Raw genomic sequence first — 25,650 nt, 5'->3', positions numbered from 1 at the left:
GAGAAACAGACAGGCGGCTGAGGATGTCCTGGTGGGTATGCTGTGCGTCTTGATATATATACAGCTATTAAACCATCTGGCATCAAGTCATGCGTGTAAGTTTGAGACCCCTTGTGTTCTGATCACTGGGATCACGCTTTTCGATTTCCATCCATCATCACCAAGCCTACAATGTCCACTCCCATCAGAGGGGAGCCAGGCACCATCACAGCCCAGAGACCCTGGACCTGCGTGGATCAGGCGTTTGCAGCAACAGCCTTGGTTTACCAAACAATGGTGACCCCCCCCCCCCCACACACACACAAAGAACACCCCCGAGAATTGTCCACGGGGCGTAAGAAACGGTCCCCGAGTTAGCCTGTTCTGTAACTAGTGCATCGGTGACGCTCGAATTAAAGTGATGCACGGAGAGAAGGCTGTGTTGGCTGTGGGCGGATTTAAGGGCAGACCATCGCCTCCTTTTCGTCTTTCTAGTGCAGACAGCAGGATTTTCTATTCATTCAGGAGCAGTGCTAACATCTGCAGTTACAGGCAGTGATGGTAAGTGCATGTGATGGGAGCCCTGCATGCAATCTGCTAAATGTATGTCCTGATCTCCTTTCCTTTTGAATAGAAGGTTAATTTTTGTAATTAATTATTCCATTTTTTAAATGGTGATGATGCTGGAGTTTTTATTTTGCCTGCTGATTGTTAAGAAAGCCAGCACTGGTTATACACACAGGCGGGTGTGTATACTACATGTAATAATTAGAAAGCTAAGGTTCAAGTGTGTGATTTTGAATGCCTACAATGATGTAGAAAGTGGAACAGGCACCCTAGGATATGAAAGGGTTCCTAACGCCACATCAGAGGAATATCTGTAGGGACAGGTTGTCACAGTGTGGAAATAAGTGAACTGGTACCTGCCAAGCTAAGGCTTACTGTATATGGCTCGAGTTGCTGCAGACTCCTTAATGTTTAAGATTGAGGCTGTTTGATGTAAAATTGCAGCTAAAGGATTGCAAGCGAGATTATACTGCTTCTGCTAGGAAGCCTCTTCTTGGACTTTTTTTTTTATGCATCTGCTGCCTTGGGGAAAAAAGGAAAAGAGATATGAAATCGATAAGAATTCTGTACTTGTAAAAAATAAAAATAATGAAAAAATGCAAGTTAGTGTCTAGTGATTCAGTTGAATACTACATGTAATATGATATATGATATATAATACTACATATCATATCATGTCATAATATGATATATGATATATAATACTACATGAGCCATATGCTACCATTTAGATGTCAAAACAGTTTGTGGATATTGTTTAGTGGGGTGGAGGGGTTTCTGTGTTTGGCTATTTTATTGGATTTCACAATAATTGTTGTTCTCATCTGTTTTCTTTAACCATAGTGGGACTTGCTAAGGACTGGATGTACAAGACATTAAAGCAGATTTTAATATAAGGATGGTTATCAGTCTTTAAGAAGCGGACTCCTCTCAAGATGCTTTGCCTAGCGCCTTTCCTTTTGCGATATGTGCTGGATTGCATCCCCATCATGATGGTTTAGGTACCACCTGCAGGGTAACACACGTGATTGTGTGTCTGTGTAAAAAAAAAACCTTCTACTGTATCATCCACAACTGAAATATCGGCTCATTGGATGGAAGAAAGCAAGCTGGATTTATGGGTAATGTCTGAATGGTGAGGACATTGGATGACAGACTGGAACGATATAGCACCCATCCTGCAGATTGCCATCAGCAATATAAATAAAGGATCACTTTTGCCGCTCTTTATAATAAAGGTTTAGGCAGGAGTTTGTCCCAGCTGTATAGCAACAATTGATCATGAGGAAGCAACACGTATTGCTTCTCGTGATCGTGATCTACCTGGATCCACTATGTCTACTGGACCATTGTGAAGCTGCAGCAAAGGCAAAAGGCAACAAGAACTTAGGTCCTTCCAAGAGACCAGCTAACCAACCTAAAGGGAAGGAACTTAACAGCACAGCTGTGCCGCCAGTGGTTACCACCAGGAAGGTGAGACCTCCCGTTGTAGTACTGTATGAGAAATGTATGGGCTACTACGATGTTAGTGGGCAATGGGACAAGGAGTTTGACTGTAATCACACGGCATACCGGTACTGCTGTGGGACATGTTCTTTCCGGTTTTGCTGTGACACCAAAACCAAAAGACTGGACCAGGTTTCGTGCAAGAAGCCGGTATGGACTAGTGGCACCACCAGCACCAATGTCATCGACGTGGTGGAAGTCGATGCCTACGATCCGCTCAATGACAAAACCAACACTACTGTTTATATCACCTGTGGGGTGATCGCCTTTGTATTTATAGTTGGGGTCTGCGCCAAAGTGGCTTATGACAAAGCGAGACGTCCTCCTCGGGAAATGAACATACACAGGTAAGAAATCCTTCAAGAGTGGGAGAGGGATGCAGAGGAAAATCCTTCATGGGTGGGATCGGGACACAGAGGGAGATCCTTCAAGGGTGGGAGAGGGACACAGAGGGAGATCCTTCAAGGGTGGGAGAGGGACACGGAGATCCTTCATGGGTGGGAGAGGCACACAGAGAGATCCTTCAAGGGTGGGAGAGGGATACAGAGAGATCCTTCAAGGGTGGGTGAGGGATATAGATAGATCCTTCAACGGTGGGAGAGGGATACAGAGAGATCTTTCAATGGTGGGAGAGGGATACAGAGAGATCCTTCAAAGGTGGGAAAGGGATACAGAGTGATCTTTCAATGGTGTGAGAGGGATACAGAGAGATCTTTCAAGGGTGGGAGAGAGATACAGAGAGATCTTTCAATGGTGGGAGAGGGATACAGAGAGATCCTTCATGATACACATCAGGGGGGGGGGGTGGATTGGGGAATACATGGATGTTGTGTTCCAGAGGAAAAAGCATTTCCAGGTTTATTCACTGTTTTTAAATAAAAAATCAGCCAATCTGAAAATATGTTTCAGAACTGGAAAGAAACTTTGATCCATTCTAATTTTCTACCAGTGTCCTTATTTCAAATGATATCTAGACTTTGGCTTCTGAGTTTGTAAATATGTACATCGCTCGAACTGTCAATTCTCACTGATTTTGAACTCATCCCACAGACTTCAATGGGGTACCGCTGGTTAAAGCCAACGCTTTTCCAGTACAAAAGCTATTTTCTTTTATGCATAACATCCCCAATCTCACCGTTTTAAGCCCCTAAAGACTGGATTCCAAGTCTGCAGTTTGAAGCTATCATCACACTGAGAACGATGTGCTGTTAACTCACAAATGTCTGCGTTCTGCGACGTATCATTTTTGGCTTGGGACTACTTTCTGAAGCACATCAGTCAGACTTTTTAATTTCATTTAATTAATGTCAATCTCTTAAAAGTGATGAAAATTAGCTTCATACTTCGTTTCAAAGCAATGCAGTAAACATTGTCTCTTTAGAGTGTTCTGTACTGTGAAAGCTCTAATACAATGGTACTCAACTCGCATTCCCAAGCTGACCCCCCCCCAACAGGTCAGGTTTTCAGGATATCCCTGCTTCAGCACCGGTGTCTCAATCACTGTCTCCCTGCTTACGGACAGGTGGCTCAATCAGTGACTCAGTCGAAGAGTGAGCCACCTGCGCTGAAGCTGGAATATCCTGAAAACCTGACCTGTTGGGGGTTGGGGAAGGGTGGCTTGAGGACTGGAGTTGAACACCCTGCTCTAATAGACAGCAACCTACAGTATACTGTACACTTGGAATTTAATCTGTGTTATTTCTTTAGCAAACCTGCTCCTCTGCATCCTTATGAGACAGAAGTTAGCTATATACCTGTTTCACTCTCCCATAAGACTTTCTTACCATGTAATCATTGTCGCAGGAGACCAGGACTAACACAGCAGGGATCAATGCGCCAGACAGAAACACAGAGTTAAAAAAATTAATTTATTGGGGGAAAAAAATATCTATTACTATTTACAGTAAATTAACACACACACAACTGGGAAACTGGGGTACCCTATAAACTTAGGTGCAGGGATTTCCCTAAAGAGATGCATGCGCTGCAGCTTGTCCCAGTTGCCTCACAGCTTTTTTCCAAGCTGCATCTTTGAAAGAAATCTCTTCCACACCTAAAACTGTGAGGAGCTTATCTCATCTGGCTATGAGTCTCCCTTCCCCCAAGTGATTGTAATATGACCCATACCTTGATTGATTGGGGGGGGGGGGGGGAGGGTGCAACAGCAAACCATTTACATGGAGAAACTTACTTGTAAAGATCACAGCCCATTTGTCCACATTATAGCTGAAAACAAAATTAACCCCTGGTCCCTGAAGTGCTGGAATCAGGCAATATTATATATATATATATATATATATATATATATATATATATATATATATATATAAAATCAAATTTGATTATTTATATATAATCAAAAAATAAATAGATGATACCGTTCTGTGGCTAACGAAATGCTTTTATTTGTGCGAGCTTTCGAGATACACTGATCTCTTCTTCCGGCGATGTTACAATGAATGAAGCAAGGATTACTTAAAAACAGTGTCTCTTGGAATGTTATCTGTGCTGGTCCTTCCCCCGGTGTGCCAGGCGACATGGTGGTAATAATGGAATAATAGGCATGGCGCCATTTCTTCCTATCTAATTAACCTAGTAATTAGGACATACTGTAGCTGCTCTTGTTTCTGAATTATACAAGATTCGTCTTTGCCCTATTTTGTGGCTTACAAACCTCACCCCCCCCCCCCTGGAATTCGGCCCCTCCCCCAGAATCTACCCCCCCTGGAATCCGGCACCCTCCCCCGGAATCTGTCCGGCCCCCTCCCCCCCACCCCCCGGAATCTGGACCCCTCCCCCCCCACCCTCTCAGAATCCGGCCCCCTCTTCCCCACCCCCTCAGAATCCGGCCCCCTCCCCCCCACCCCCCTGGAATCCGGTCGCCTCCCCCCCACCCCCCTGGAATCCGGTCCCATCCTCCCCCGGAATCTCCCCCCCCCCCCCCCCCGAAATCCGGCCCCTCCCCCAGAATCCCCCCCCCCCTACAGTAAATTCTTTTCCTTTAAAATTGGCATTTTGTGGGATTCAGAGATGAGTTTTTCCATCGCCCTTCCCCTGTGATGTCAGGTTGTGAATGAAGCGCGTGGCGTACGCAAGTTATTCAAACTGTTTGTCTCTTACTGTGATTAAGTGTACGGACAGGAAATATCTAACGGGGGCATTTTTGGAGAGTAAATGTGTTTGTGATATTGTAATATTTCGATGTGGATTTCGCGCGTCTATACCGGCAGACGCACTGCGCAGGGCCTTCAGCATTGATATGGTTATATTCTGCGCTGGTTGGAGTTTTGTAATGACTGGTGAAATGCTACAGATGGTATAGTATCTAAAGCAGGGGGCTCCTCTCTGGGCCCAAGCCCCCCTTCCCTAACACGTCAGGTTTTTAGGATATCCCTGCTTCAGCACAGGTGCCTCAAGTGACTGCGCCTCTGATTGAGCCACCTGTGCTGAAGCTGACTGGGACTTTTTTTCCTGTACACAAACAGGAGTTTTTTGTTAGCCTCTTGGGTTAAAACTAACAGCCGTGTCGTGGTTTCCACGTGTGATGTCTTATAGGGTTATATGTTACCGCTTAGGTTATTGTGACAGGAAGTCCCTCCCTCCCCAAGTATATGACAAAATAAAGCACAGGGAGATCTTGCCCTGAAGAGCTTACAATCTAAGTTTAGGAGGGCTACAGACATAGTAGGAGTAAAAGTACATTTAATAATATTGCAAGTCGGAGGTCAGTTGCATCTGGAGCCAGAACATAGAGAAGGCATACAGAATCTGACGAGACATTTCTTTTAAGAGGTGAAGCTTCAGCGGGCTTTATAAATGGAATACAGAAGGTGCTTGGTGAATATTGAGAGGGAGGAGCGTTCCATAGGTAGGGGGAGATCAGTGAGAAAGGGAGGAGCGTTCCATAGGTAGGGGGAGATCAGTGAGAGAGGGAGGAGCGTTCCATAGGTAGAGGGAGATCAGTGAGAGAGGGAGGAGCGTTCCATAGGTAGGGAGAGATCAGTGAGAGAGGGAGGAGCGTTCCATAGGTAGGGGGAGATCAGTGAGAGAAGGAGGAACGTTCCATAGGTAGGGGGAGATCAGTGAGAGAGGGAGGAGCGTTCCATAGGTAGGGGGAGATCAGTGAGAGAGGGAGGAGCGTTCCATAGGTAGGGAGAGATTAGTGAGAGAGGGAGGAGCGTTCCATAGGTAGGGGGAGATCAGTGAGAGAAGGAGGAACGTTCCATAGGTAGGGGGAGATCAGTGAGAGAGGGAGGAGCGTTCCATAGGTAGGGGGAGATCAGTGAGAGAGGGAGGAACGTTCCATAGGTAGGGGGAGATCAGTGAGAGAGGGAGGAGCGTTCCATAGGTAGGGGGAGATCAGTGAGAGAGGGAGGAATGTTCCATAGGTAGGGAGAGATTAGTGAGAGAGGGAGGAGCGTTCCATAGGTAGGGGGAGATCAGTGAGAGAGGGAGGAGCGTTCCGTAAATAGGGAGAGATTAGTGAGAGGGAGGAGCGTTCCATAGGTAGGGGGAGATCAGTGAGAGAGGGAGGAACGTTCCATAGGTAGGGGGAGATCAGTGAGAGAGGGAGGAACGTTCCATAGGTAGGGAGAGATTAGTAAGAGAGGGAGGAGCGTTCCGTAGGTAGGGGGAGATCAGTGAGGGAGGGAGGAACGTTCCATAGGTAGGGGGAGATACAAGATACAATGTGTAACGCGCGTCTGACCAGCGGAACAGATACAATGTGTAACACGCTCTCCCAGTGAGAGAGGGAGGAACGTTCCATAGGTAGGGAGAGATTAGTGAGAGAGGGAGGAGCGTTCCGTAGGTAGGGGGAGATCAGTGAGAGAGGGAGGAGCGTTCCGTAAATAGGGAGAGATCAGTGAGAGAGGGAGGAGTGTTCCATAGGTAGGGAGAGATTAGTGAGAGGGAGGAGCGTTCCATAGGTAGGGGGAGATCAGTGAGAGAGGGAGGAACGTTCCATAGGTAGGGGGAGATCAGTGAGAGAGGGAGGAACGTTCCATAGGTAGGGGGAGATACAAGATACAATGTGTAACGCGCGTCTGACCAGCGGAACAGATACAATGTGTAACACGCTCTCCCAGTGAGAGAGGGAGGAACGTTCCATAGGTAGGGAGAGATTAGTGAGAGAGGGAGGAGCGTTCCGTAGGTAGGGGGAGATCAGTGAGAGAGGGAGGAGCGTTCCGTAAATAGGGAGAGATCAGTGAGAGAGGGAGGAGTGTTCCATAGGTAGGGAGAGATTAGTGAGAGGGAGGAGCGTTCCATAGGTAGGGGGAGATCAGTGAGAGAGGGAGGAACGTTCCATAGGTAGGGGGAGATCAGTGAGAGAGGGAGGAACGTTCCATAGGTAGGGAGAGATTAGTAAGAGAGGGAGGAGCGTTCCGTAGGTAGGGGGAGATCAGTGAGGGAGGGAGGAACGTTCCATAGGTAGGGGGAGATCAGTGAGAGAGGGAGGAGCGTTCCATAGGTAGGGGGAGATCAGTGAGAGAGGGAGGAGCGTTCCATAGGTAGGGGGAGATCAGTGAGAGAGGGAGGAGCGTTCCATAGGTAGGGAGAGATTAGTGAGAGGGAGGAGCGTTCCATAGGTAGGGGGAGATCAGTGAGAGAGGGAGCAGCGTTCCATAGGTAGGGGGAGATCAGTGAGAGAGGGAGGAACGTTCCATTGGTAGGGGGAGATTAGTGAGAGGGGTTTAAGATGGGAGAGGGCTGTAGGGGTAAAAGTACAAAGATCAGAGGTGAGATATATGGAGGTGCAGAGGTGAGATATATGGAGGTGCAGAGGTGAGATATATGGAGGTGCAGAGGAGTGTAATGAGAGATCAGTGGTTAGATATATGGAGGTGCAGAGGGGTGTAACGAGAGATCAGAGGTGAGATATATGGAGGTGCAGAGGAGAGTAACGAGAGATCAGAGGTGAGATATATGGAGGTGCAGAGGTGAGATATATGGAGGTGCAGAGGCGTGTAACGAGAGATCAGAGGTGAGATATATGGAGGTGCAGAGGCGTGTAACGAGAGATCAGAGGTGAGATATATGGAGGTGCAGAGGAGTGTAATGAGAGATCAGTGGTTAGATATATGGAGGTGCAGAGGGGTGTAACGAGAGATCAGAGGTGAGATATATGGAGGTGCAGAGGAGAGTAACGAGAGATCAGAGGTGAGATATATGGAGGTGCAGAGGTGAGATATATGGAGGTGCAGAGGCGTGTAACGAGAGATCAGAGGTGAGATATATGGAGGTGCAGAGGCGTGTAACGAGAGATCAGAGGTGAGATATATGGAGGTGCAGAGGGGTGTAACGAGAGATCAGAGGTGAGATATATGGAGGTGCAGAGGTGAGATGTATGGATGTGCAGGGAAGTGTAACGAGAGATCAGAGGTGAGATATATGGAGGTGCAGAGGTGAGATATATGGAGGTGCAGAGTAGAGTAACGAGAGATCAGAGGTGAGATATATGGAGGTGCAGAGGTGAGATATATGGAGGTGCAGAGTAGAGTAACGAGAGATCAGAGGTGAGATATATGGAGGTGCAGAGGTGAGATATATGGATGTGCAGGGAAGTGTAACGAGAGATCAGAGGTGAGATATATGGAGGTGCAGAACCTTAAGGGAAAGGAGGGGCATTTTGTAGTTTATACAGAGTCATACAGAGTTTATATACAGGAGAGATGAATAGAAAGCCAGCAGAGAGATTTCAGGAGGTCAGAAATAGCAGTATTTTGATTGGATTGTAGAAGAGAGAGGTGTGAGACAGGGAGACCAGAGAGCGATGTGAGACAGGGAGACCAGAGAGAGATGTGAGACAGGGAGACCAGAGAGAGATGTGAGACAGGGAGACCAGAGAGAGATGTGAGACAGGGAGACCAGAGAGAGATGTGAGACAGGGAGACCAGAGAGAGATGTGAGACAGGGAGACCAGAGAGCGATGTGAGACAGGGAGACCAGAGAGAGATGTGAGACAGGGAGACCAGAGAGAGATGTGAGACAGGGAGACCAGAGAGAGGTGTGAGACAGGGAGACCAGAGAGAGATGTGAGACAGGGAGACCAGAGAGAGGTGTGAGACAGGGAGACCAGAGAGAGATGTGAGACAGGGAGACCAGAGAGAGGTGTGAGACAGGGAGACCAGAGAGAGATGTGAGACAGGGAGACCAGAGAGAGATGTGAGACAGGGAGACCAGAGAGAGGTGTGAGACAGGGAGACCAGAGAGAGATGTTGCTGTTATCAATACGGGAGAGACTGAGGGCATGTTAGTGTTGTAGTAGTCCAGGAAGAGAGGAGTGGGTGTATCTTTGCAATGTTGCGGAGGAAGAAAGTGCAATGTTGACTGGAGTTATAGCATTTATATGAGTAGAGAGAGAGTGGGGAGTTGAATGTAACCCCCAGGCAGCGAGCTTGTGAGACTGGGAGTATAGTAGTGTTATCGAATGTGATGGAACATTGAATAATGGTCTTGTTTGGAAGGGAGTACGATGAGCTCTGTCTCGGACATATTAAGTTTGAGGCGGCAAAGGGCCACCCAGGGTAGCTGATAGGTGTAAGGTACCGTGTAGATAATATGTGATCAGCATTGAGATGATAGCTGAAGCCGAAAGAATGAGGTCGCCCAGCGTGAGCGTATATAGAGAGAAGAGTAAGGAAACCTAAGCAAGAGCCTTGAGGAACACCAACGGGAGTGGTCTAGTACATTGACAAATGACCACCGGCGCTTCACCGTGACTTACCCCGCCGCCGGGATACTCGCCCGCTTCGCGAGGGTAAGTAACTAACCTTAACCCTAACCCTTACCCTAAAAAACCCTAATCTTAAACCCTAATACTAACGCTACCCCCTACCCTATTAACCTTAAACCGTTAGACTAAAACCCCTTACCCTAAGCCCTTACCCAAATAAACTCTACCCTAGGCCCGCACCCTAACACCCCGCACCCTAACACCACGCACCCTAACACCCCGCACCCTAACACCCCGCACCCTAACACACCGTACATTAACCCCATACTCTAATCAGTATAACTTACCTTAGAAGCGACGGACCTTGCAGCTGCAGGTCGGCTGCGGCGGTGAGTCCGTCTGCGTCCAATAACCGGCGGTTATTTGGTCGTGGCAAAACGGCCGTGACCAAATGTCCCATGGAGATAAAAGAGAAGCGAAGGAGCGGAGAGAAATGCAGGAGGAAACCCATGAAGAGACAGATGTTAAGAGTGAAGAATGTGCAGGCGGAGAGGCGCCTCCGTTCTGCCGCCCTCCTCCTCCTTCCGATTTGCAGCGTCAAATGACGCCAAAGTGCTGTCCCATGGCACGTTGGTGACGTCCGTGGCATCATTTGACGCTGCGAATTGGAAGGAGGAGGGCGGCAGAAAGGAGGTGGCAAGGAGGCGCCCGGCATATGCAAGTGACTTCCCATCAAGCCCGATAGGCCCGAGAGCGCGGCAAATATGGGGTCGGACATTTTTGTCACCCCAAAATGTTGTCATCTAAGGCCCGGACCTAATAGGAAATCTGCCACTGGGAGAGGGTCAAGAAGACTCACCGTGGAGAAGTTTCCTTGAGATTAGGCAATATGGAGGTCATTTTGTGGTGGTGCAGAAGCCCGATTAGAGGCCGGCCAGTAGGTTATGGGAGGTGAGAAAATGAATGCAATATGCGTAAAGAAACCAGGTGTTCCAGAAATGTAAAGGCAAGAGAGACCGGACGATAGTTTTACAGGGTGGGGGGATATGATCAAGGGTGGTATTCTTGAGAATAGGTTGGACGATCGCTTTAAATGAGATGGAAATGTGCCAGAGCAAAGAGATGAGTTAAAGTGAGTGAAGATGGGGACCAGGGTAGGTTTAAAGAGATGGGAGGGAGAAGGATCAAGGATGGATGTGGTGAAGGTCGAGGAGAAGAGCAGCAGAGACACTTCTTCTGTAACTGGAGAATAGGAGTGAAAGGCAGGAGGAGGGGGATTAGGAAGGAGTGGCGTGGAAGGGACCGCAGGGATTTTTCTGAGGCTAGCTTCCACCTTGCCCTTGAAATAATCAGTTTTGTGGCTTAGTGGAAGAAGTGGAACATGTTGTATACTGCAGAGGGAGGTTGGAGAAGTGAGTCAAAGGCAGGGAGGAGGTGGCGTGGGTTAGTCGTTGGCATGTTTATTAGAGAGGTAAAATATCTCTGGCAAGAAAAAGAACAGAGTTAAAGCAGAACAGGAGGAATGTGCAGTGATGGAAATCTGCCAGAGAAGGCGACTTCCTCCAGAGATGGTTCCAATGGAACAAGTTGCCGGAGGGTAGAAAGGGCTGAGCCAGGGTTGGAAGTTGGAGCACCATGAGCCTTCGGCCTCCAAACGGAGCATTCTGGTCTGGTGAAGAAGAGGCAAGAACAGGCTCTTAAATTGGGACAAGTCTGGAGCAGAGAAGTGTAATGAAGAAAGTTTTAGATTTTAAACTAAATTCCAAAGGTTGAAAGTGAATGGAACTCAGGCAGTGAGAAGCGCAGAGAATCTGGCGTGGGAGGAGGGTGAAGTACTAGGGCAGAGGGGGCCAATTCCAGTCCTCAGGGGCCAACAGGCCAGGTTTTAAGGATATCCCTGCTTCAGCATAGGTGGCTCAATTGACTGAGCACTGATTGAGCCACCCGTGCTGAAGCAGGGATATCCTTAAAACTTGGCCTGTTTGTGGCTCTTGAGGAATGGAATTGCCCACGCCTGTATTAGGGGATACACGGAACACTACTTTCTTTTTGATTAGCAAAGACAGAATACTCATGAGTGTATGTGCATGTCTTCCACACGTCATCAAACCTGCTTAATTCACCCCATTGTAATAAGACGTACAGTTGTTGAGCTGCAGACATGGATTCTGGGTAGTGACATGCAAATGTGTATGTTACTTTTAGCTTCCTACCCATTTTGCACATGGATTCCCTAAACACTTTGCCTTCTGCATTTGACAGCTGATTCAGCTCATCCTAAAACAAGAAAATACAAACATTATTCACTATGAAGACTGTATTATTATTATTTTTTTTTTAAAGATAATATAGTTTATTATTAACTTTAAATGCTCTCTCCCTGCCTCTTTTGAGAACATTAATATTGCAGTGTATACACCGCAGAAAAATTATATCCAAAGAAACGGGCTTCCGGTGTTAAACCGGTATGGGATTTCTGGAGTACAGATAGACGCGGTTTCCACCTAAATCCGAATCCGATATGGATTAGTCTCAAAAAGGCAGTTTCGAGTAAAAATGGAGGCGGAATCTCCTCAAACCCCGCTCCAAATAAATGATGGAGAGATGCCTGGGCTAAAAGAGGAGCACACCATAATAGCTATGCAGAGTATATTTAAATGAGTCACATCCCACTCTTCCTGAAAATCTGTTGATAACAACTATATTGAGTTGACAAGCTTAAGGCAACTAGTGACAGAAATGGTGTACTGGTGTCAGACCCAACGGGATTAGAAACCACACAACCTCTGTTATTCAGGATCTCAGCTCTAACAGTGTGAGCTAAACCAGCTGATGGCTAGCATCATGTTCTCGTCCTTGTCTTCAAATCCGATGATTGGATCCAATGACTGAGTCTGAGGTACCCACTCCGCAGATGGATTTTGGTGTGCCGATTTGTTCCAAAATAACCCAACAAAATCCACGGATCTGATTCAGACAGGTCCGTCCGCCTCCCTTCTTGAGGTCAGGCACAGTACTTTTTTTTAAGGCACCTGGATCGCTGCACACTCTTTGGTTCATGTGTTTGTTTGTTTTACAACCAACTTCTCTGCGCTGCAGGTTAATGTTTCAATTCTGCCTTGGGGATATAACAAAAAACCTATCCATTTTCTGATTTGACTACTGCTGCTGCTTCTCGGAAGCGCATTAGTCAAACAGAGATTGTGTTGTCTCGCTGATTCTCTCCTACTGTTCTGGTTGAGAAAATCCTGGAGAAAAAAAATGTCGATCAGTAAAGTCATTTGGTACGTTCAATGAAGATGGGGGGTGATCCTGCAGGGAGTGGGGGCCCGGGGGGGGGGGGGGCGCAGAGAGCCGGTATATTGATTGTTTTAACAAAACCAGCACGATTTGCAATGCCGGCTGAGGTATGTTATGTGAAAGGTCAGGATGATAGCAGCATTTGCACACGCTTGTTAATCTTCTCATTTTCATGTAGACGTGTGCTTGAACAGCCCTGTCTGTATTTAACAACAATGTCATACACGTGTATGCATTCTGATGCAATAACTAATATGTACAGCTTGTAAAGGACCAAAAAGTAGGGAGATGTGGGGGTTCTGGACCCAAAAAGTGCTATAAAAGAAAAGTGCTGAGCGCAGAGGTATAACCAGGGAGACATAGATTGGGGAAATAAGCAGTGGTTTTTATTCAGTCTGTATCTTTCCAAAACAACACAACTTTAAGGCAGCATTCCAATACACAAAACAGCCCATCCCTTTGTAAGTGCATCAAATGACGCCGCGGGGTCACGTGATGTCGCGTTGCCATGGCAACGTGACGTTACGTGAGACAAGGTATGGAGGGGGGCACGAGCAGGGGGGGAGTGCAGACTGGGGGGGGGGCACAGGGGGAACAGTGTGCGCACCCCTGTGCTAGAGAGATCCCCTGCAGATTAAGCAGGAGACTTTTCTACCTGACTGCTGAGCCAGGTGGAGACTCGTTAATGGTCTGTAGCTGCAATTAACCCGCTCCCTGGTGGACTCAGCAGCCAGATACAGGCTGTCTATTGGGAGCCATATTTGGACAGGGGTTACGGCCCTGTCACATGCTGGTATTTAATCATTGAGGTCAGGTACACAAGCAGGTTCTGGTGAATAAACAAGTGACATAAGATGTCTCATTAACTTAAGTCACTGAGACATGTTAGGTCCCTTGTTTATTCGCCAGAATTTGAGTACCTGGTTTGTATCTGTTAGCAACTTCACATTGCACAGTCAGTAAACATTTTCACACTGATGACACCCAAAAGGTGGAAAGAGCTGTCCGTGAGTAGGTTACTGGCTCTGCACTTCTGTAACCCAGGCTGTGCTAAAAAGCCATGGAATGCGTCAGGCAGAAGCTTATAGGGATCCATGTTAAAGAGGATAAGAAGCAAAAAGTAACACACTGTGAGTGCTTATTTGCATGTCATTACCCAGAATCCTTTGCTGCAGTGGGAGCACGGTATGCGGTGTAATTATGGGGTAAGGCAGGTTTGCGGGCATATTAGTAACATGCTCATACATGTTCTGCATCCTTTGCAGATTTCAAATCGTTGGAAATTACATCAAATCTGTTAGACTCGCTGATTTGAAGTGAGAATCGCTGGTTTTTAGCATGTCTCATTGACGTTAATGGATTCTCGCTAAATACTTTCCCATTCAAATGTTTATTTTATTTAAAACATTTTTAGAGTTGTAAATTCCTCATGCACCTAAAATGGCTAAGAGAAAAAAAGGTACTCTACACCTCGTACTCACACGCAAGATAGCAAAGGAGAATAGAACCTGAGATACGAATCAATACATGTCCCGACCTTTAATCTTTTCCAAGGGTCTCTAGAAACATCACATCCGTGTAAAGTATCATTGATTTCACAGTAAGCACAAGGAGTTCAACATCTTGATATAATAGTAGGGATGTTCATAAGCATCACCAGATACAGAACACATTCAGTACAGTACAATTTAGCCTCCAAGCTGATCTCAACTATAGAGAAATAGTGAGGACGCTAAAGCTGCAGACCAAGCAATATCCCACGTGTGCTTTTTTTTATTTGTATTTTTTTATTAAAAATTTTTTTCTGGGGGAAGGAGATACAAAAAGGAAGACGGGGAGCGGTGGGAATGGGGACATTTAAAGACAGTAAAATATATCATAATGAAGGTACGGAAAGACAAAAAAAAATCACAACAATGGTGGTTAGGTACATTTCAGAATCAACTCCCAGCGTACATACTTAAATGAAAGGTTGGTACTTTGTGCTCTCATGATCCCCCACTTTCTAAGGTCCCCAGTCTGGTATTTACACTGAGGGTTTAACGGATACCTAAATTGTAAGCACTGGATGGTTAGAGCTTTGGGGAGCGCGTCTCATCATCCAAGGCTCCCAGACTGCCTCAATTTTCGCCACTTTATCATTAAGAATGGCGGTTAGTTTTTCCATCTAGAGGGTCCTCCGTCTTTTTTCTACCTCTTTATAGTTGGGCATTTTTGCCGCCACGAGGCTGCTATACAACATCTGGTTGCTGTTAGGATATGTTTAAGGGTTGTTTTAGGAGTATCTGATTGGGGTTTATTAAGGAGGGCTTGCCAAGGATTCGGAACAATTCTGAGGCCCACCGCTTCATGTATGAGGTCATAGGTTTTTCCCATAGGGGTTCTATCTCTTGACATGTCCACCAAATGTGGTACATTGTACCCTCCTCCCCACAGCCTCTAACGCATAATGGCGATGTTGTTTTTGTATATTTTGTTTAACCGTGATGGGCAAAGGTAACACCTGTACAAGACTTGGTATCCATTTTCTTCGGTGATCACATTTATCGTGGCAGCAGCCAGCTCAACCTAAATCTTTTCCCAGTCCTCCATTTCCAGGACCTCGCCTACATCTGCCTCCTGTTGTCTCATAAACTGGGGTTTTGAGTCTGCACCACCAGGTATTATGTGCTGATACATAAGCCATATCAAACCCGTTTGTAGTGGATGTACCCTACAAATAGACACAAAAAGGGTACCCCTAAAAGAAGAGGTTTCTGGGCTTTTGGAGCTAACAAAGTGTCTCAACTGATGATATCTAAATAGCTCCTCTTCAGGTACTCCATAACTTTCCCTAAACGTATTAAATGTTCTAATCTTCGTGTCCAGCAGGAGATCCCCCCACTCTGTTTATACTCGCCTTGACCCACCATTGGAAGCTTTGACCAGAGTAACCAGGTATGAACTCTGGATTTCCAAATAGTGGGGTCATGTTCGAGCATTTGAAAGTAAATTTGTGTTTACATTTATTTCTATCCCACATGTTCAGAGAGTGGGAGATTAAAGGGTTTGCCGACACCTCCTTCACTCCGGATTGAGCTGTTAGCCATTTGTAGTATGAGTACAGGCAGGGTACCTACCGAAGGGCCTCCTGAGCCGGATGTATGTATCATAATCTTATATCGGACCCTCGTTTTTTTTCCTATTCCAGATGCATTTTGTCATGTGTTGTTGGAGGGTTGTGATATCATTTTTTTTAATGGAATAGTTTGAGTGGGAAAGAGATATAATATTTTAGGTAGCAGATTCACATTAACGGAGTTCATTCTTCCTATCCAAGATATTTGGGATTTAGACCATTGAACCAGACTATTCTTGAGTTTTCTAATGAGGCTGGGGTAGTTGGCCTCGTATAATTTCCTAGGATCCTTCCCTGGTTTATAGATCTGTCCAAACTTGGGTCCAGACTGGTATTTAAATCCACTCCCAAGATCACCTCCCCTTGTCTAATGGAGTTTAGTACTTCGAAAAAGCTGCAAAGAATTGAGTTCTAGCTTCATTTTCTGCATAAACACATTCCAATGTAACCGTAACGTCTCGCGTGTTGCCTATTATGATTATAAATCTACCGGTGGGCTCTTTCTTTATCTTCTCTGGGGCAAATGGTAAGTTCTTATGTATGTTTCTTTACTGAAGCTGAGGCTAAAAACACCTGGGGGTACACTTTGTCCCAGACATGGGGACGTGAGTCTCATTTTTAGGGGGTCTCCTGCAAAAACACCAGGTCTGCTTTTATTTTTTTATAGTAATAATTCATTGCTGTCCTCCGTTTGTTGGGACAGTTTACCCCTTTCACATTATGTGCGATGCATTTTAGACTGGCCATGGGAAACCTGTGCAGGGATTTATACACGGTGTTGCTCTGAGATTAGGTAATTTCGTGATAGGTGTGATAGGAGGATGCCTCGTACCTTGCCCAATTTGGCGGATTTGCCCATTTCTAACACAGACACATGATCACGGCCACAGCATATAATACTCGAGCAGCAGGACTACAGTGGAAGAGACCTCTAGAAGGGCCTGCAATGCATTGGGGGCGTATTTCCCCATCTCTCCCAGTTTGGGATTAGGAGAGTGTTAGCCGAGCTAGAGAAAATCAAAGCAATGTTGCTCTCGCTGTATATATCACCCCGGTGTTTACACATGTCAGCCGCTGTCTGGAGACACCAGTGGGCCGAGTGACATCATCTGACCAATTAGTGTGATGAAACGGCCATTCCACCGGCCTCTGATAACGTCCCCGGGGCTATTCATTATTTACCAGACTGATGCTGTGTATTTGAAACAAGGCGTCTCCAATTTGCAACCCTGCCATCCCTTATGAATCTTCAGACCCGTCTCCTTAACCCGTAACACGCTGCTTTGTGTAAAAGTGCCTTCATTATGTGTGCTAGAGTCTCCATTCAGTGCTTCTGCCTACAACAATGGGTTTTTTCTTATATAGCCTTGACAGTGTACGTAGCGCTGTACGGAGAATTCTGCCGGCACAATAAGTCCTTGCCCGTAGGATTTCAAATCTAATTTGGGGGGCTGAGATACAGGGGGGAGTTAAGTGACCTTCTCAGGGTCACAAGGCGCGGACATTGGGATACAAACCAGTTTGACCCGCGTCAAAGTTAGTATCACGGTTTTCAGAGTCAGCGCCTTTTTCTCACAGCTATTTTTCAGCCCAGTTCAAAAAAAAAAAAAAAAGGTTCCTTACATCAGTGACGGTTTGTTTTCTGGGGACATTTCTAAAAGAATATGAAAATAAAGTGATAAGTAAAAAGATAAGACAAATGCACAATAAATGTCGACTATTTTAATAGCCAATTTATTCAAGAAGAAACTCGATTTCTGTTGCAAATGACTTACAAAACAACCTTGCAGGTGTGTTACATCCAAACTGTAACGGTTTCCTCCATCTGTAATATACCAGAAGATTAAAGACGCTCTTTGCTTTGCAATCAGTGAAATAGTTTCTTTGGAATTCAGAGGGGCAGCCTGTTCTAGGACCAAAGTTTACAAGTGCCACTGACCTGTTTAGATGGTTATATTGGGGACGCTTCACACCTCTTGTTTTAACCAAATTCAGACACCTATAAGTATTTTTAAATAATTATTGTAAACACGGGGAGATCCTTACATTTTCACAAAAAAACAAATGATTTGATGAATAGAAACTTTACAAAATGTTTAAGCGGAGATTCATATATTATGGTATTTTTTTCCAACACATTGAATGTAGATCAGGATGTGCCGATATAACTCCCTCTGGTTGCTCTCATCACTCTGTGTCCAGTAAGAGTTTGCACAGGCAAAGCCCCTTCTTTCTCCCCCTCCCCTTATTTTTATTGGTTTTCTTATAAGAATCGGGTGGGGTAGTTTTTTGGTGCTAAGATTTAGCACAACCTAGCTCCTATTAAAATGAATGGTAACTTAATGTTATGTGAATGGCACCCTTAGGCCCAGATCTACAAAAGGGTGCTAAGTTTTAGCCCGCCTTTACTCCCAATTATATGAATGGAAGTGTCATGATAATATCAAGAGGTAGTATGTATTTTAATCAATCTGGTGCTTCAGGGATTATTGTAGCTACAGTGTGACCTAAACCATACAACACATTGGGTTTATGACAGGTCAAGACTTTTCCTGGGTCTGTGCAGCCCTACAAAGAGGACTTTATTTAGGGGAGGGGGGAGCTATCACTAGAAGTGACATGCGATGTTTAGAGAGCAATAAACGATAGCCAGAGACTATTGTGTCAGCCTCAAAGAAAACTAAATGTTCTTGAATGATCACTTGCACATCCCAGAGAGAGGTGACCCATAGGTCACGCATTAGTTGGGGGACTTTATTAAAAATGAGAATATCATGTGATCTCATGTACTGTACTGCAATGAGACCACCCACGTCAGAATTAGCCGATTAATAAGGGACAGATATCCATTTGTCGCTCAAACTTAGGGACAGGTTTGTCAAAATTAGTCGTTACATCCTTCATAATCATCTGAATCACCTGATATGACTCACGTGTGTCTAAGTATCAGGACTACGAAGTTATGAGGTCTTTCATATATCTAGGCACCCTTTTAAATGTAAAAAAGGGAGGGTTTTTTTCTAAGTCTTAAAACCATCAACCTAGCAGCTGATTTATGACAGGGTGGGCTTATGTTGTTTCAATGGGAGAAGAATGGTATACAGGGCTTACCCTGGAGTTATGAAATCAGAGTGTGTTTGGGACCAAAAACGTGAATTCTCATATTTCTACGCCAGTCACCTCTCTGGGAGAGATCCTGACATATGGTAACGTAATGTATAGGGATTTCTGTTTTATCCTGTTATTTTAAGAAACTGTTTTGTATTTATTGAAATTGTACGTTCTTGTAATTATCTTTTTCTGTAATCTGAACCATATATATATATATATATACATATATATATATATTTATTTATAAACATTCTTTAATAAGTGATGCTTTGGGGCTCTGAATGAACTGTTGCACGCTCTGGAGAGAGTATTTCCATTTTCGGACACATTTTGCTACAACAGATTTTTGTGTGTTAAGTGCATATTTATTTCTATAATAAACAGGGACCTGAGACCCTGGCAGATATATTAATTACATATTTTGCATATTTCTTGGGTGATGGAAGTGGATAGATCTGATTGCAATTGAGTAAGGGGTTAATGTTAACTCATTGGAGGTACCTTGCGCAGGAGAAAGGTGAGTTTGCTAGAGTAACCGTGTATATTAAACCTGGTTACATATCTCAGTCACGTGCTCACACCTGCGCTGTTCATGACAGATGGTATATGGGGACAGATTGAGAGGAGATATTACTAATTTGAGGGACCTTTGCAAAGATGAAAAGTGGGAGCGCTTGCGAGCTGTATGTTAACCCTTGTCCCATATGCAGGTCACGTGCTCACCGGTGTGACACATGTGTCACTTCCTGTCCCTTATGTAGGTAACATGCTCACAGGTGTCACTCCCTGTCCCGTCTGCAGGTCACGTGCTCACAGGTGTCCCGTACGTGTCACTCCCTGTCCCGTGTGCAGGTCACATGCTCACAGGTGTGCCGTACGTGTCACCCCCTGTCCCGTCTGCAGGTCACGTGCTCACAGGTGTCCCGTACGTGTCACTCCCTGTCCCGTGTGCAGGTCACATGCTCACAGGTGTGCCGTACGTGTCACCCCCTGTCCCGTGTGCAGGTCACATGCTCACAGGTGTCCCGTACGTGTCACTCCCTGTCCCGTGTGCACCTCACATGCTCACAGGTGTGCCGTGCGTGTCACCCCCTGTCCCGTGTGTAGGTCACATGCTCACAGGTGCGCCGTACGTGTCACTCCCTGTCCCGTGTGCAGGTCACATGTTCACAGGTGTGCCGTACGTGTCACCCCCTGTCCCGTGTGCAGGTCACATGCTCACAGGTGTGCCGTACGTGATAGGGAGCAAAGGTGTCCCAAAGTTTAGCATCCTTGTGTGGATCAGGGCCTTTGTGCATATGGGCCAAGGTGTGCAAAGGTTTATCACAGTTTAATACATCTGGGCCAGGCCGGTGCTGTTCCGAAAGAAGCTGAAGCCTGAAAGATTAGCAACGAATTTGAATGTGCATCAACCTTTCCTTCTCTACAAGACAATTATTGCAAGGAAATCCAATATTCATAAGGCAATGAGCTGGTTTATCTACGCAGAGACCAAAAAATACAATATTATAGTTTCCAAGGAAACATATTTGAAAGAAAATATTAGGAATACACTTGGTGACTGCGAAGGAAACTGCCGGCTCCGAAAGGGGCAGAAAGTCATATAACAGCATGGCAGCTACTGTACATTAACCCAGGGGGCTTAACTCCAGGCCTCAAGCCCCCCGACAGGTCAAGTTTTCAGGATATCCCAGCTCCAGCACAGGTCTTCGACTGAGCCTCTGATTGAGCCTCTGATTGAGCCCCCATTGCTGAATCAGGGACTGATTGAGCCACCTGTGCTGAAGCTGGGATATCCTGAAAACCTTTTCTTGCAGGGGGGGGGGGGGGGAAACGGGGGCTTGAGTTTAGCCCCCCTCCATTAATCCTTAACTACCACAGGGGTCTGCAAATCCTTTAAACATGTCACATCCCTTGGTTCATTTTGGTCCTAGAGGGGATTGCACCTCCAAAACAGCAACACCACTCATTCTGCATTTGGATTCTTTACAGAATTAAAACTGGGGAGTGGGGGGAGGGGGCTTCCGAAGTTGACACCCTATTTTTAGCTTTTTGTTGGGGGGGGTTGTGCACCTGAAACCACTTTCATTTTATTTCCCGGCTTTTGGCGTGCGCCTTCTCATCGTTACCTTGTGAAAGATTGGTTGTTATCTAGACACCGGCTTCAGGAGCACCAGGCATTTTCCTGCGGCATCTCTCGGTATCCAAATATCAGGACACTTTGCTCCAATTTTTGCCCAGTGAGCTCTTTTAGACGCATCCAAAGAGGGTCAAAGAAACTTGTTGGATGGAACGGCAAACACAAATGATGCAGTTCCCCAAAGCACAAAACATTTGCCGTGATATACTGTATATACGCTGGGCCCCAATCACATTAGAGCCGCTGACATCTGCTCCAATAAATAAGTTTGTCTCAAGATTCAGCGTTATTTTTATAACCACAGAAAGATGCTATGTTGCTCCTTGATGAGGCAAGGAAATTGAGTTGCCATGACAACAGCCAGAGAATGGTACCCATTTAATTCAGGCAAGAACAAGAGCCGGCCGTAGCATCCTGTAACCTTCCTGTACAGACTACCACATTGCACAAGGGCCCATATCGCATACTTAGTGGGGCTATTCAATAATGCACCAAGTGAATGGGACAAAACTTGTCTTCTGGACTGACCCCACTTAGTAAATACAGCCCCCCAAAAAACGATACACTTGCTTTGCACTCCTTGTGAGAATAGCGTATAATAGCCTGTTGGTGGCAGAGTCTGAAGAAGGGGCTGGACGTACTCCGAAACGTTGTACACTTGGTCCCGTTTCACCAATAAATGGTCTGACCTTTATATTATACAGTATGTGTGCATCAGGGCTGGGCAATTATTTTGGCTGCAGGGCCACTTGACAGGCTCTGGTAAGCTTAGCCACGTAGTTAACATAGAATTTACAGCCGACGAAGCTTACCAGCTTCTCCCCACCTGCATATCCCCTACCCTTTCTCTCTTACACACCCTCACTCTCTGCCTCCATTTCTTACTATCGTCCCCCTTCTCTTTTAATTCTCCCCCTCTCTCTTTCCCTCTTCTCCCTCACTCACTCTCCTTCCTTCTCCCCTCTTTTCCTTTCTCCCTGACTCCCCTTCTCCCGCTCCGCCATGCACGCTTCAGCGGTCTTCTGCATTGACTGCACAGGGGCATCGATGTTTTAATGGTTAACAAAGGACTATACACTTCACAGGACTATTAATGCGTAGAGATATCAGCCTCCATGGACCACAATCTGTGGGAATTCAGTGTCGTGGAGCAAGAATGGACGTTTAATGGTTGCGAGAGGGTTGAACAGACGGGCGTAGACGTTTCCTTCATATTCAATGAAATAAGGAAGGTTTAATTTTCTTCTCCCAAAACAAAGGATACAGGAATAAAATAATAACACTTGTAGGGTCCAAGCACAACAAGAAGACCCAGGGCCTGACTGACTAGTAATGCTGGAAGCAGCTGGTTATACCTCCCACTAAGTATCACCCCCACGCCACTAAGTATCACCCCCACGTCACAAAGTATCACCCCCACGCCACTAAGTATCACCCCCACGCCGCTAAGTATCACCCCCACGCCACTAAGTATCACCCCCACACCACTAAGTATCACCCCCACGCCATTAAGTATCACCCCCACGCCACTAAAGTATCACCCCCATGTCACAAAGTATCACCCCCACGCCAGTATCACCCCACTCCACTAAGTATCAACCCCACGCCACTAAGTATCACCCCCACGCCACTAAGTATCAACCCCACGTCGCTAAGTATCACCCCCACGCCACTAAGTATCACCCCCAAGCCAGTATCACCCCCACACCACAAAGTATCACCCCCACGACACTATCACCACCACGTCACTAAGTATCACCCCCACGCCACTAAGTATCACCCCCACGACACTATCACCACCACGTCACTAAGTATCACCCCCACGCCAGTATCACCCCTACGCCACTAAGTATCACCCCCACGTCACTATCACCCCACGCCACTAAGTATCACCCCCACGCCACAACTATCACCCCCACGCCACTAAGTATCACCCCCACGTCACTAAGTATCACCCCCACGCCACTAAGTATCACCACAACGACACTATCACCCCAACGTCACTAAGTATCACCCCACGCTCTCTATTAAAGAAAGTTAATTCGTTTCATTTTTACCATGTTTCCATATTATTCAAATACTTTTAAACATAAAATAAAAATATAGTACCTAAATTACCTAAAGATAATACAGGGTTTATACCACAATACAAAACACAATTATATTTTTAATTAAATCATTCAGGCTCCCTCCCCCCTCATGCAATGTCACAGCTGGGTGTGTCAAACACACAAGCACACAGGAGAGAATCAGACTGCTGGGGTAAGAGAGATATGTTACCCGATTCAAAAAGGTATACAGTATAATTATATTATACAAGCTTAGAAACAGACAACTCTGCTTTTGTGTTTTACTAAGTATGAATTTCTGCTATTCTGACCCAGTTCCCCAATAGGAGAGAGGAAACACAGGGGTAAGGGGGGGATTAATATTTGGCTAGCCAGAATTTTTTTTTTTTTTTTTTTAGAAAAGCAAAGTTCTGTCCAATAGGTTTATACCAGAAGGCGTTCAGTATACTCTCTGCTTAGCTCACACACGTTTAAATCAGTTTGCACACTGTTTCTATGATTCACACCAAGAAATAAAAACTCATTTTGGTCACTTAATCAGCTGCAGTGGAAATTCAGTGGTTTTTTTTTTTTTTTTTTTTTTTTAAACAATGAGACTCCATTGGCTATTACGTATCAAAGCATTTTGCCCCATTTGCTATATTTTGCACCTTGGGGAGAGTCAGTAGGAGGAGTTGGGGGAGAGTTACATGGTGCACAGATTATGAGATGTATCACATTCTGTGTCTCTGTCCCAGCATGCACCTTGGGGAGAGTCAGTAGGAGCAGTTACATGGTGCACAGATTATAATGAGTTATATCACATTCTGCGTCTCATTTCAAAATAATTTTTGCCTTTTATTTGCCCTAAAAAATACTCCATCTCTGAAGTAGCGTAAAGCTAACATTCTGCACCAGATGTAAGAAACTGTTCTCACATATTGCGCAGATCTGCTCCAAAACAGCTCGCCTGAACACACTTCTCTACATTGATACATAGAGCCCTAAGCTTTTACTAATGCATCTTTTACTAATGAGTTACATTCATTAAATGACAGTCATTTTTAGCACCAAACTCTGTAATTTATTAAAGATTCCCAGTTGCAAACAAAGACCCGTGGTTTCAATATAGTTTTTCCTTTAATAAATCTGTTACTGCTTCTTTTGCTCATGATTAATGTTATGATTAATTGTGGCTTCCAATGATTACATGGAGTTGACAAACAAATATACATCATCTTATGAAGTACGTTTGTAATCACATGGAGGCATAAAGTCGTACAGAAATCGGGGTCGGGGAAGGAAAGATTGTATTGCAAAACAAGAGGGCTTCGGACTCTTAGGGGAGAGGTGGCATGACGACGTCCATGATGACGTAGTTGTCATGGGCTCCCTCCCTGGGGTGATGTTTTGGGTGTCATGAAGGGATCGGTGTTGGAGGGATCACCATCTGGAAGAAGTTCCCTCTCCTCCGATCAATGCAGATCCTGAATCGTCATAGGAGAAATAAAAAAGAGAAAGGATGTTGTATGCACGGGGGGTTACAGGTGGTGATAGGGTTCTGTGTTGGGTTATCTTGGTATGGTATGCATTGAGGGTTGCAGGTGGTGATAGGGTTCTGTTTTGGGTTATCTTGGTATGGTATGCATTGAGGGTTGCAGGTGATGATAGGGTTCTGTGTTGGGTTATCTTGGTATGGTATGCCTTGGGGGTTGTGGGTGGTGATAGGGTTCCGTGTTGGGTTATCTTGGTATGGTATGCCTTGGTGGTGATTGGGTTCTGTGTTGGGTTATCTTGGGCATGAGTTGGTTGGCGCAGCTGGTGGGAAAAGTGTGACATGGAGTGGAGATTCAGTCAGTCTTGGCTCCTAGAGGTGTGTTTGCCTCTTATTATATGTATGGTGTAGGCAGAGTAATACCCGACCACTCGACCGGTGGGGGAGTGACCTTCCAGTGAAGAGTTTCTATGGGTAATGTAGCTGGGCAGTGGTGATGTTGGGTACGAGGCGAGGGTATCCCTCTGGCTCTTATAATGATGGCAGCGCAAGCTGGGGGGTTTCCTGGGTTAATCAATGTTTGATATGTTGTTAATAAAGTGGGTACGTTTTCGCAGGTTTGTTATGCAAAAGTTTGACAATTTTGTCAGATATTTGCCACTTTGGTGTCAGCTATTTTTGGAAAATGGTAATACAATATAAAGGGCATCA

The 25,650-nt window shown here is 45.6% G+C and overlaps 1 protein-coding gene across 3 annotated transcripts in view; it reads left to right on the top strand.

Annotated features, from left to right (window-relative positions):
• The first annotated feature begins 387 nt into the window (after nt 1-387).
• The window catches only part of SHISA6 (shisa family member 6), a 189,660-nt gene continuing 164,397 nt past the window's right edge, over nt 388-25,650 (top strand). For 2 of the 3 annotated variants that reach the window (XM_075579641.1, XM_075579640.1), the window contains exons 1-2: nt 388-540; nt 1,390-2,399. In XM_075579641.1, coding sequence (XP_075435756.1) covers nt 1,828-2,399 — 572 coding nt within the window. In that variant the 5' untranslated portion in view covers nt 388-540; nt 1,390-1,827. The remainder of the gene's footprint in view (nt 541-1,389; nt 2,400-25,650) is intronic. The other variant, XM_075579642.1, reaches the window with a different exon arrangement.

Source organism: Ascaphus truei, chromosome 22, assembly GCF_040206685.1.
Source record: "Ascaphus truei isolate aAscTru1 chromosome 22, aAscTru1.hap1, whole genome shotgun sequence".
Lineage (NCBI taxonomy): Eukaryota > Metazoa > Chordata > Amphibia > Anura > Ascaphidae > Ascaphus > Ascaphus truei.
This window is presented reverse-complemented; position numbering and strand designations above follow the sequence as displayed.